Source organism: Cuculus canorus, chromosome 8, assembly GCF_017976375.1.
Source record: "Cuculus canorus isolate bCucCan1 chromosome 8, bCucCan1.pri, whole genome shotgun sequence".
Classification (NCBI taxonomy): domain Eukaryota; kingdom Metazoa; phylum Chordata; class Aves; order Cuculiformes; family Cuculidae; genus Cuculus; species Cuculus canorus.
In genome coordinates this window covers 18596563-18609155 of record NC_071408.1, presented here as the reverse complement: position 1 = coordinate 18609155, position 12593 = coordinate 18596563, and the positions used below count along the sequence as shown (strand labels likewise).

The 12593-nt window shown below is 41.4% G+C and overlaps 1 protein-coding gene across 6 annotated transcripts in view; it reads left to right on the top strand.

The window, feature by feature from the left end:
• Positions 1-12593, top strand: part of ROR1 (receptor tyrosine kinase like orphan receptor 1) — a 171127-nt gene that overhangs the window by 114505 nt on the left and 44029 nt on the right. For 5 of the 6 annotated variants that reach the window (XM_054073434.1, XM_054073429.1, XM_054073433.1 and 2 more), the window contains exon 2: positions 1759-1830. In XM_054073434.1, coding sequence (XP_053929409.1) covers positions 1759-1830 — 72 coding nt within the window. Of the gene's footprint in view, positions 1-1758; positions 1831-11767; positions 11839-12593 lie in introns of those variants that run through there. The other variant, XM_054073431.1, reaches the window with a different exon arrangement.

The window sequence follows — 12593 nt, the reverse complement described above, 5'->3', positions numbered from 1 at the left end:
ATGCCTTCAAATTCCATGTTTACATTGGAAATACTTGACAGAGTCTTAAATAAGCACTGCTACCCGGTGGGCTTTTAAGAAAGACGGTATTTATAAAAAGTCTAGTGGCTGTATCTGAACTTAACAGCTTCATGCATTTGTATGACTGTGTGTTTACAATTTTCTCATGATTTTTAAATGAAATAGAATAGTTGCAAACTGGTTAAATAAATGCAGAACATCCTTGCATTGCACTGCCACAGTTTTATGAGTGAAATTGCTTTGTAGTTAAAGTTGTCTGGGAGCAAGCTACAGGGATGGTGTCAAGATAAAAACAATACACTTCAAAATATTCCTAATTACATTTGGGATCCTGCTGAGTCTCAGAATCCCAACTCTGCCCTTGCTGTGTATCTGTGGGACCAAGTGAAGTCAGCTGGTGCTGGGGGTCCAGCCAAGGTTGCAGGATCAGGCTGCAGGGTATTAATTTGTAGTGAACCTTTTCAGTATCTCACAGAGATCGGGAGCTGACAGATTGGGCACTGCTTATTTTAATTTCAAAATCACTCTCCTCTCCCACATTCGGTGCCATAGCACTCCCATCCAGCATCTCTCTCCTCCTTTACAAGGTCAGGTTTCCTGGGGCTGGGTGGACACTGAGAATTAGGAGGTGCACTACATTTCTGTGACATGTGTTTTGCGTGCACACCCCTTCTTCCCACCCTTCCCACTCACTAAATTTCATATATATGTGTATTAATCCTTGGGGGCTGACACTGAGAGGTCGTGCTCCAAAAGCTGTCCATCCCAGGTGCCTGAAGAGCCTCATGAGCTGCACGTGGGTCAACTGTTACAAGGGGACAATGACTCCCCCCGACCATGTAATGATGGGTTTACACTGCTGAATGTGGTTCTGCGAAGACTCTTGGGGAGCCCAACAAACATCTCATCATGGATACTGCACCTGGCAACCATGGCCTCTTCAGATGTGACACATGCTATGGCAGTTGCACACCGGAGCCTTCATATGGGTTTTTGATGAAATCATCGATATTCAGTTATGGGCAAGTGTTTTACCATGACCTGGAGCTGGGGCTGGAACTATGCTGGCAGTTCCCTCAGCACAGCCCTCTGTAAAACTTCTTGGTTGCATGTTATAAAAAAAAAAGGTAAAAATATAAATGAAGACTAAGGCCACCATTCAACTTTCTCTTGGAAAGGAAAAAAGTATCACAGTAATGAGAAAATGCCCCTGATGGTCACATCAGTCTTTCCAGCCTGTGTCACATGAGTTGTAGGAGGATTTTTCATACAAGTAGCCCTGTTAACTTCAGTGCATAAACTGTGTTACTTCTGGTGCACATGGGTTTGCAGGATTAAAATCACTTGTGAATGTTAATAGATAGCACGTTCAGCATCCTCACAGCATTTTTCTTTTGCTTAGCTGTAACACTGTGAAGTGATTCTACCTCTATAAAACTTGTGGAGAGATTTTAAGGTCGGCCAAATACTTCTCAAAGATTGGTTGCTTAATTAACTCAAGGCCTCATAGTTACAGCATTGCAAAACAAACTCCAGAGCTGGCACTGTGCCTTTTTTCCGCTTCACTGGTTCTGCTACCCATATGTCTGCCAACGCGCAACATTGAGTGCATAGCTGCTGTTGTTCAAATAGTTTTATTACTGTGACAGTGACTTTATAAATGCTTCTTACTCTCCTGATGATGCAGAATTGATGTATTAACATAATATGGGGTTTTTTTCTGTTTTTCCTTTCTAGGGGCAAATTCATCAGTTGTTGCTGATTTCATGCCTACATCGTCATGGAACATCTCAAGTGAATTAGATAAAGGTGAGCAGACAGAAAAAAATATAAAGAGGTGAAACCAGATTTTAAAATTGTTCTTCTGCTCTTACTTCTTCTTCTTAACTTGCCCAAGTCAGCAAGCAAAGGGGTGAGGGGGCGTTTAAGATAAACTGTGTTTGCCTTGTGATTGTTTGACATTTAATTACATGTGGTTCTGTGATTTCTAGAGAATGCTGTGTTCGTTTCTTTCACTAGTAAAATGTCCCGCATGGTAAAAATATTTCAAGATGTGAGTTCTGTTGGTTTATAAATTTCTTTACCTTTTGTCTGGTGGATCTTGGAATTTTACCTCAACAAGCATCAGACAGTCATTTTGCCTTGATGTGTTTTATTATGAAATATTGAGGCTTTAAGTTAATAGATGGGGAAAATACATTTGCAGTTGGTCATTATGTGTGATTTGAAGCTCTGAAGGGTATATATTGTGAAAAAAGGATGTATTTCTTATTCCCTTTCATTTTGTAAATCGTGCACAACAAATTATTTAAGCCAAATTGCTTAGCTTCCTTTAACTCTTATTGCAAGGCAATGGACAGCAGCTCCTGAGTCAGTCTGGTCTTTTAAATGCTTCTAACATAACATTTACAGTGGAAGATGCTGTTAGCCACACTAACTGTGTCATTCGTCAAATGCCCTTTTAATTTGCTTATAACTTTGCTAACTATTAACTGTTTAGACTGAAATTCTCATAACGGAATTCTGCCACAGATATTTTTTTCCAAATGTTTTTGTCTGTATTTTGTTAATGTTTTTAGTGAGCATGTGTTCATATTTTATGTTTAACTGTAAATATGTGTTCCATGCTTAAGTATGAAGAGAATATGAGAATACGTAGTCCTGGGTAGTTTAAGGCAAGGTTGACTCTTTCATGTCTACCTTCTCACCAGGGAGGGAGCAAGACTTTTCGGTCATCCAGGACATGCTGGAGAAGGCAAAAGTCAAAGGATTGTGCTTGCTGGTGGGAGAGGGAGAAAAGCAGGTAGTCATTAAGCAGAAAATGCCCAAATCACAGGATATTGCTGAAAGAAGGCATTGACAGAATGGATGTTTTATCCCATTGCAGTGATTCATCCAGGTGCCCATGGCAGGTTTGCAGGTCCAGGCTGTGCACAAGGACCATCCCAAAACTGTGGAGAAGCGAGGGCACTGGTTCCCCCAAACAGGATGCCTTTGTGTTTCTTTACTTGCTTGGCAGCTTTGGTTGCTTTTTCAAAAAGCAAGACACAAATAAGTGGCCTAGAAAAAGCCGGGTAAGGCCACAAAGCCAAACGCTCAAAAGTTAGGAAGTGCCAAAGAGAAAGCAATCAGACAGTCTTAATTCAGGCTTCTTATGATATCCTTGGCAGGAAACCTTTATTAATTTACAGAGTAGATTTTTCTCTAGGAACCCACCTCATGATCACAGGAGAAGGCACAGTTGCACTTTGTTGAAGTGGTTGAACTATTTTTCGCAAATGATCATCAGAGATAAGTTCTTTGTTCTCCATTGTAAGCCCAAGGGTCCAATCGGTAAAGCACCCATAGATTGTTATATATTGGAAGAAAGCTGTGTGTCTCCAGTAAAAACCTAGATAGAGGCAAAGGGACAGAAGAGATATTGGAGATAATGTAAATTGTATCTGACCTGTGCTGACCTGTGGCACCAGTAGCTTCTTTGTTGTTATTCCTAATGGAAGGTTTTGTGTTGCCTGGTTTCTTATGACCAGGCTGAATTTTAACCCATGTTTTGGTTAGGCTTGCTCTCAGCAGGTAATTCAAATGCTCCTTTTCTTCAGTAGCACTCTCCAAATCCTTGGTTTGATTGACATAGGTAGAAAACATAAGAAAGGTGCCTGGTTGCAGCGTGGACTGCCTGCCTCCTTTGGCGCCTGCTTTCTTCAAAATTTCCTGCATGCTGGATTGTATCAGCCAGGGCTCAGATATCCTACCCTGGCTGCTCTTGTGCTGGCTGTGTCAGAAAGTTGCAGCTCCAGAGCTAGTGGAAGTAAAACTTGAGATGACTGCCACTGTCCTGGGCCTTGAGTCATCTTATTGCTCATAGCGAAGCTTACACTTTATGTGCCAGCACTGAACCTGGCCTCTGCAGGAGTAATTAAACCATTTTTTGTGTTGCTTCCATGGCACCTGTTCCTGAGCTGTATTGTCAGAAACAGGTAAAATGAAGTTTCACCCTTCTAATCCACCTGGAATGCAGCAATTGCTGCTCATTGGGCTGAATCCTGCATTCCTGGGGGATTATCAGCCCCTTTGCTCGCTCTCATTAGCATTTAGACTGCTTTAAAGCTTACACACCTAAACATGGATTTACATATGTGATTAAAATGCATTTGCTGCCCAGGAAGCTTAGTCAGAGGGGTGGATTCTCCCAATGTGCCTACAAGCAAAGTAAGGTGTACACGTCTTGTCTTGTCTTGTCTTGTCTAAGAGAGATGCAGAGGCTTTATTGTGGGAGCTGCTGGTTCTATTGAAAGTCTTTGAAACTCTCACTTGTATAAAGGAAATATACTGCAGTGCATGCTGGTGAGTTGAAACCTCAGAGGAGAAAATTAAGTGTGCAGTTAGTTTCCATTTCTTTTGAAAAAAAGCATCAACGAGAAACCAACATCTACTTGTCTTTGTGGCAGTGAGCCATGAGGTCATGCAGGCGTCCCAGTAAAACTCATTTTAAAGCCTATTAAGTTCACCACATGAAAGTAGTTCCAGCCAAATTTCCCAATTAAATGGCTGTCCACGTTAAGTGGCTCTAACTCTACCTGCTGCCTTTTGGAAATGAGCATCTCTTCGTTGAATACACCTCCTTTGTTTGGGAAGGAGGAACAGCCTATAGCCTTGCTAAACAATATTCTGCATTTTGAAATAATTACTTAATATGGTATTTTCCCTAGCTTGGTGAGTTCTGCAGTGATTATCTTACAGCTGAGCCCTATTCAGGTTTCAATTTCTATTAAATAAGCTAAATCGACAGCATTAAACAGTTGCCTGTTTATTCTTTTTAACAGGAAATGAATTTAAAAGAGACGCAGCCACCCGTGAAGAGCTGTTGAAAGAAACGATTGATGGGAGGGAGGAGGTGGTTTCTCACCAAAACCTTAAAAAAACAAACAAACTGTGCATAAAAAATAAAAAATAATCACTTAAAATAGGAGGCATCTAGCTATAAGCATTTCTCTCTCTTTTCTGACTGGTAAATCATGTTGTGCAGAGGGAATGCCATGAGGGAAAGAGAGAAATGAAAATGTGATCATGTAAATATTGAATTATATCAGGAAAAATAAGTTAACTTCAGGGAAAAAAGGTGGTAGGAAAAAGCCTGTCTCAGGGGGCTAGTGGCAGGATGTGAAGCCTTTCACCTAACCTTGCTTAGCTGAGGTTTCCGTCAGGCTGGAGGAGCCTGCAGCTGCCCAGCAGGCAGGAGATGTCCAGCATGGACCATAGCTTATCGGTGAGGTCCCCCTTCGTGCTCCTACCTGGCCCTGTGGCACCAGGCTTTGTAATCACTCCTGACACTTGCCTTCGCGTAATCATTCACTCCTGGTGGCTTAAAGCAATTTCCTTATCCAGAAACTGGTTGGTATCACTGCAGCAATAGGTGATATCTGAAGCAAAACAAAAAGGCCAGATGAAACCATCAGTAAGTGAATTTTATGAGGACTCTCTGCCCTGGTGCCAGCTTTTAGGGTCCACGCCCCATTCTGTAATGCGACTCATTTTTGGTGTCTGACAGCAGATGAGGGAGTGAGGGAGGCAGCCCCAGGCACTTCTTGATCTTTCTGCTTTCCTGCTGTATAAGGCACTCTGGTTTCTCATTTTGCCTCGCCTGTGCATTGCTTCCCCTCGATTCCCTTACACCATGGGACAAGCTCCTGCTCTTTGTTTGAGAAAGCTTCCAATTTACCTTGAGCTCTTCTTTTCTCTAATCCTTATTGAAAAGGTGAAGAGCCCTTCATTGAGCTGCTTCTCTTCTACAAAAGTGATTGTGGATGGGTGGGGTTTTCCTTCCATCAGATATTGTTTTGTTTGCAAAGAAATATAGGCCTGAATTTGAATGAGAACCTGTTTACACTGACACAGTAGAGGAATTGTTCGGGAGCTCTTCATCTTTAGGCAAAGGTAATATTGGAGTCTTTGCCAAGAAAGGGTCAGCTTTGAAATATTATTTTCTTTTAATTACAAGTAGAATTCAACTTCAGTGAACATTCACTGGAACAGGATTCCCTACGGGACTGATAAGAGAATGATGCTGTTGCTGTGACTTCCCCATATCGGGTCCTTCCTATTCCCACCATGCCCACAGGAGCTCCTCAGGAGCTCATTTCTTCATGGCAGCTCCCTGACTGTGCAGAAGGATGTGTCCTGGCTGTGGTTGAGCCAATGCTGAGGACACTACTGAGGGATGTGGCCCCATTACCATGTTGCCAGTTCCTCCTTCTCCCAGGAGCTCTTCACTTGGTCCTTCAGTTTCCAAAGAAAACCTATTAGTATGAATTTTTGCAGATACTGCCAATTTCCTTTCCCTTTTCATGGCCTTTCTGCTTTGGCAAACAAGTATAAAATATTAGAATGAGTCAGGGCTTGGGAACCTTTTCATTTCCATACATCTGTGAGCCCAAGCCTAGGATTCAAGCTCCGCACCCCTCACAGCCTCTCTGTGCAGCATAGACCTTGTGGTCCCTACTGCGGCAGCACTTGGCAGTCTCATATTGCTCCAGATGTTGTGTAGAAAGGAAACCTTCCTGAGAGAGTTTCACAGCAAGGGCTGGGAATTTACAAAATGCACCCCAAATAAGTGGTTTAAGGTTAAGCTGGAATTTATCCTTAAGTATTCGAAGGCATAGCAATACTAGGATCACCTATAGCAAGCATCCCTCCTCTAGGGTGATCTGGGGATCTGGAGCAGAAAGTAACTTAGGAAGGCCAAAAAGGGATGGGAGAACTGCAGTATTTGCTCCACTACTCTGTGTGTGGGACAGCGTGTTGAAAGGGGCTGCAGGGCATCCTGTTGGCTCTATGCTGCTGATGGACCCTTTGGGTCTGGGAGCTTCCTGAGGAGAGAAGCAAGCCTTGCCATCCTTATTGATGAATCCAGGCTAAAGCTGTTGCCTTGGCAAGTCTTCCCAGGCAGAGCTATGACCTGGCTATGAGTTCCTATATGGAAAATCTTTCTGATGTCCCATGGAGAATTTGACTCTTAGGCAAACTACATCTTAAAAAACATAAACAAAACCAAACGTGGAGAAAACCACGTGGATCGAGGCCTCCTAACTTTAGCCCCAGTTCTTTAGAGATTTCCAGATTTTCTTTTGAAATCGCTGGATGTGAATTTGATACACATGGTGAAAGGGGAAGAATTACAGCTTTCACATTCATGCACAATTTACCTTTTTATTTTCCTTTATTATCTGGGGGATATTCGGTAAATCAAGCTCCCCTGATGAGGCTCAAGATTCTGATTCTATTTGTGGGGTCCTGTTAGTAGCGAGGCAGTAAATTACTGCTACTTTGTTTGAAAATTTTTTTAGCCACAGTACATTAGCTCCTTTTGTTTGCTTTTCCACTGATGGCGTGTACGTTTTTATTTGAGAATTTGTGTTTCTTGAATGTCTCATTTATAAATAATACAGGGTGTGAAATTTAAAGGTCACAGAACACAACCTGAAAAAAGAAACCACCTCAAAGTAATGTTGGGGATTCGTGGTGAAAATCTTTCACAAATTGCTTCACTTACTCTGGACTTTTTATGTAACTTCAGTGTGTGCAGTGAATATCTGACCATAATACATAAGGTAACTGTATATAATAACCTTTTCCTGGCTCATCCAGCTATCTTTGTTTATTTAAAAGATTGATAGATCAAAGGGTCAAGGGACGTGTTTTATTGTAAGTTTCTGTTCCAAATTTCCTGTCATTTTTGGTTTAAAAAAAATTAGGCCTTTAAAAGGCACAGAAAGGGCTAATAGGAACCAGATCCTAAAGTGATGCTATGTCAATATGTCAAAAATAACAGCTTTTCTTTGACTCTACAGCATTTATCTTAAGGCACATACTTTTCCATACACCCTTCCTTTAATAGCCTGAGTTTTTGTACGTGGCTCTTTACTGCAGAGCAGCTTCTAAAGTGGCAACAAAATCCCTTGATGGTTTTCAGTAGTTGAGTTTATAGCTGGATGTGGACGTTTGTGTACCTATTCCAAATGACTTTTTTTTGTGATAAAGTTTAGAGGCTTCCTACTTGTGCTATAAAACTGGTTCCTGAGAAGGAAAAGGTTCATTTCCCCTTGCCAGATTATAGCGTCAAAGCTATCACCAAGACATCTGTCCTTAAACCTGAAAGTTGGCTCATAAAAGAAGAGGCAGATGTGAACTCTCAAATGCATATTAAGAATTCACGTAGGCATGAAAGGCAGTGATTTGTCCAGTTCCTATCCAAAACCAATGGGATTCAGGTGCTTAGCCTCAGATAATTGCTTTAAAGTCCTCAGGCATCTGTGCTTCAGTTTCCCTCCACAAGCTCTCCCTCTCCTATAGCCCAGGGCAATCTCTAAGCTGCTAATTATAAAAAAGTAGCAATGAATTCTGAGAATCTCGAATACAGTGAGTGTCACAAATGGATATCTGAAAAACCATAAAGCCCTGGGCAGTGGTCAGTCTGTTCTAGTGCAGTACATTATGCTTGGGTGGCACTAAACCCTCTAGAGATTGTCTGGGAAGAGAAAGCTCAACACACCTGCAACATGCATCCTGAATTGAGTTTTGTATATACACATCACTGAAGGAACTTGCTTGAAAATAAGCTGGGCAAGCAAAGGCAATAGAGTATTTCCTTCTTTCCCTAGAGAGTTGACGTAGAACATTTCTGCATGATTGTCTGGGCTTCTTTAACTCTGATATTCTGCATATGGGTTGCCAAATCATGAGCCGAGTGCGGTATTCCTTTCCTCCTACTATCATTCTTCTACTTTTATTAATTTAAAATAAGTGAAATTCCAGCCAGGAGCCTTCCTTTTGCCCCTTTGAATAACAAAGGATTGTTGATCAGAACCACAGATTGGACCTGCCAGGAGTTGTCTTCCTTTGTGAGTTATGGGCAGAGCAGGCAATCAATGGTTAATCCTTTTTCCAACTGAGAAGTATAAGCTCTGTCTATGACCGCACTTCAGTAACAGATCCTGCTGAATCCTTCTTTAGCTGAACTGGAATAACTTAAAACTCAAGCTGATTGAACACCTGGAACAACCTCCAGCATGTTCAGGCAGGGTTGACTCTGGGTTGTTGACTTTCTCCAAAAGGAACAATTCCATATAGGAAATTTCCAACAATTTTGGCTTCATGAGGGTGCCAATACATGTGAATACAGGGCATGTCCAAGTGTAACATCAGACTGGGCTAGTGCAGATAATCCAAAGCTCTGAATGAATGAAAAAGCTTTTTTCCAAACTAGTATATTAAATTTGACCAATTGTGTCAGACCCTGTGATGTACGTAGAAGGCTCTTTCCCTTTAGACAAAGGTTATCAACTCTTGAAGTTACCAATCACTAAAGCAGTCGCTGACAGAGACACATTTGGCATTTCTTTTTGTCGATGTATGCTATGGCAAAGAGCCAGCGAGCTGCTAAACCTTGTGGTGCAAAAAGATAAATGCAACAGTCTGTAAGACTGTTGTCCCAACTGCTTTATCCACCCGGATCAGGTGTTCGCTTTATGTGCTGCAATGAAGGTTTGAATTTTCAAATCCAGAATTAAACTTATTCTCCCGTCCAGCAGCTGGAAGGTTTGCTTGAGAAAAGGTTGGGAGATGTTCCTTTCCAAAGAAGTATGTTGTTACATGTCTGTAATGGGTGGTAATTTGGCATACTGGCCTCTCTGTTGTGCCTGGAATAAAGCTGTTTTCAGTCTTGCAACTGCTTGAATGGAAATTTCAATTCAAGCAGTTGCAAGGTTTTCCTTGCGTATTTCGAAGGTCGGGAAGACATAAAGGAAAGGATAAATGAAGCAACAATTTTTCTCTTAAAATGGACATTTCAGGGTCTCATCCTGCATCCCCGTTGTGCTTTAAGCACGTAGTGAAATCAGTAACACATAGCACACACAGTGCTGGAGGGCAAAAGGTCTCACTGTGGCAAACAAAATCCTTCTCTGAGCAAAGAGGGTGTTACTGCTCTAAGATGTGCCTTTGGTAATTTAAGATAGAGTAACCATGTGGTCACAGAGGAGATTAACATTCCTTGGCCGGAGAGGACGAGGTTTTATTTTGAGAGCCACCTGGGTTCCACTTAAAAGTAGTAGAATACTTCAGGATTTATTACAACCGGGCAGGCTCCTATTTAACAATGTCAAGACATAGCTGTGGAAGTACACACACTTTTCTTCTTTTGAGATGTGTAAGGCACTACATTTCATCCTTGCACAGCTGTTGCTGTTCTGTAACATCAAACCAGGAAAAAGTTTGGCCATGAAGGATACCTAATATTTGGATTTTATATGCAGTGTCTCCAATTTATGCGCTTAGAATCATGAAGATGACTTATGATGTGTTGTGTTTGCATTGGCAACGGCTCAAAACCAGAAATATATTTCAGGCCTGGCTTTCCAGATATTATCTCAAGTCATTTAAAAGTTCATTATAGGGCACCCACTAGTACTGCTGTAGTAAAGAGGCTGTCAGCATTTTTCAAGGGTTTATAACTCAGCCATTAAAAAAAAAAATCTCTGTGGGCTGAAACTTGGCATTTGGGGTCTAGGCCCAGCAGTAAATTGTTTTTACAAATTAAAAAAAAAATCAGTTTGACTATTATTAAATTATAGGTGGGTTAAATTTTATTTAGAACTTTTTCAGGCTATTCTCCCCTACTTCTGTAAATTAAAATGTTTCCAAAATGTTTTTATAGAGTGCTACTCTAAAATATGGACCTGCTTTTGTTATGTTCTTGAAACCCTGAGATTTAACTGAAAATATAATAACAGTGGTTATCCCAGCATAGCACTTTTCACCTTGAAAATGCTTTACAAGCATTATCTCATTAATGTACATAACAGCCTCCCCATGATGTAAGAGGGATTATTATCCTCACTTTATAGCTGGAGAGATTGAGCCAAAAAGTTTAAGGCTGTTTTTAAAAGGACTTCGTTGCACAAATCCCATGTGAGCTTTGATTAGCTTTGGGTGTCTACTTCCCTTTGGCTCTTCTAAAAATCACAACTGAAGTGATTCACCCAAGACTATTCGGAGCCAGGATTAAACTCAGACTTTCCAATGGTCAGTGCCACTAGGCTGTTGAGTTCTCAGAAGCACAGTCATTGCTTTGTAGAGAAGGACTGTCATGTTTCCAAGAAGTTATTCTTTAGGTCAGAGCAAGTCAGCTCTGAGCATCTGGGACGCTCCTTGTCAGCGGGGAGGCTGTCAGATGAAATGTGATAGAACATGGTGTTCTGTGAGACCGTGGCCATGGGACATGGTGTCTTCATCATGTGTACAAGCACCAGGTCCATTGGCCTTGTTTGTCTCCTGCTGAAAGTGCAAAAGGAGGATTTACCCTTTTTTTTTCTTGGCCTTTGGTCCCAGAAGGAGGAGATGTTAATGCTGATGGCACCAGAGAGTGGCTGACAGGGGAGTGGTCTGGACAGAAACCTGGATTCATGGACAAGCTATTTTAAGCATTCTTTGCATTTTTCTTACTAAAGACTGAGGATGGTAACAGTAGCTTTGAAGATTTGATGGGCTTTGGTAGGTGAGAGTTAGCTACTAAGTATTAAAAATAAAATCAGGCTTCTCTTCAACCCTTCCACACCAGGCAAGGGCAGCAGTGAATGGCTTTTTTGTGTGACAGGGAAGGAATCCTCATAATTTTGTATGCCTCAGTAACAGTCTAAGTTTTTTCGGAAGCACTGATATACAGTCAACTCATTTTCAATTACAGAGCTGCTTTATCTGAGAAACATCTTCTCATGAAGCTTCCAGTTGCTTGCAACCTGCTCTGTTTAAATCTCATCTCGGGTAATCTGCTCGATCTGATTTATGATTTGGATGCAAAATTAATGGATTTCAGGACTAAGCTAAGCTGAATTTAGCAGATGTGTTTTGTTTCAGTGTGTCTGTAGTAGTTCATGGAGCAAGATGGAGAAGTGTCAGAAGCTCCTGACACTGAGAGGCTGTTTCTGCTTGTACCTACAGAGAAGTTGCACCATTGCTCTTGCATTACAGCCATACTTTTTTACTGACTTACTGTTGCTACTGATATTTTTAAATCCTTCTCCAGCCTTTGGAAACCTACCCTAAATCCTTACTCCTTTATTTGCCTCTCCTGTGTACCATAGGAACTTTAAAATATTACATTTACTGTGGTGTTTGTCAACAACACCATCACAGGACTGAAGCCCTTTTGTTTTCTGACTGTTATACTGTAGGTGCCTGGCCTGGTCTTTGAGATGTTATCAGGCATTATATAAATGACTGTGGTATAGAGACGTTAAGTTGGATAATTAAGTGTGGTTATCCAGTTCCATGCTATTAGTGTGATTTTATTAAACCCAGATTGTGGACAGAACCCAAGAATACATGTACTGACTTAGATTATGCTTCCCAGTGAGGTTATTAAGATTGCAAGTCAAAACCGTTTCTAGTCTTGCAATGAAGCATGCGGAAATGATTCTGGAGAGCTGAAAGGCCATTCTGACACCCTGGCGAGAGACGTAGGACCCTGTTGTCTATCTTCACTGACGGCCAGGATCTCTGGCCTTTTTACCCCATAG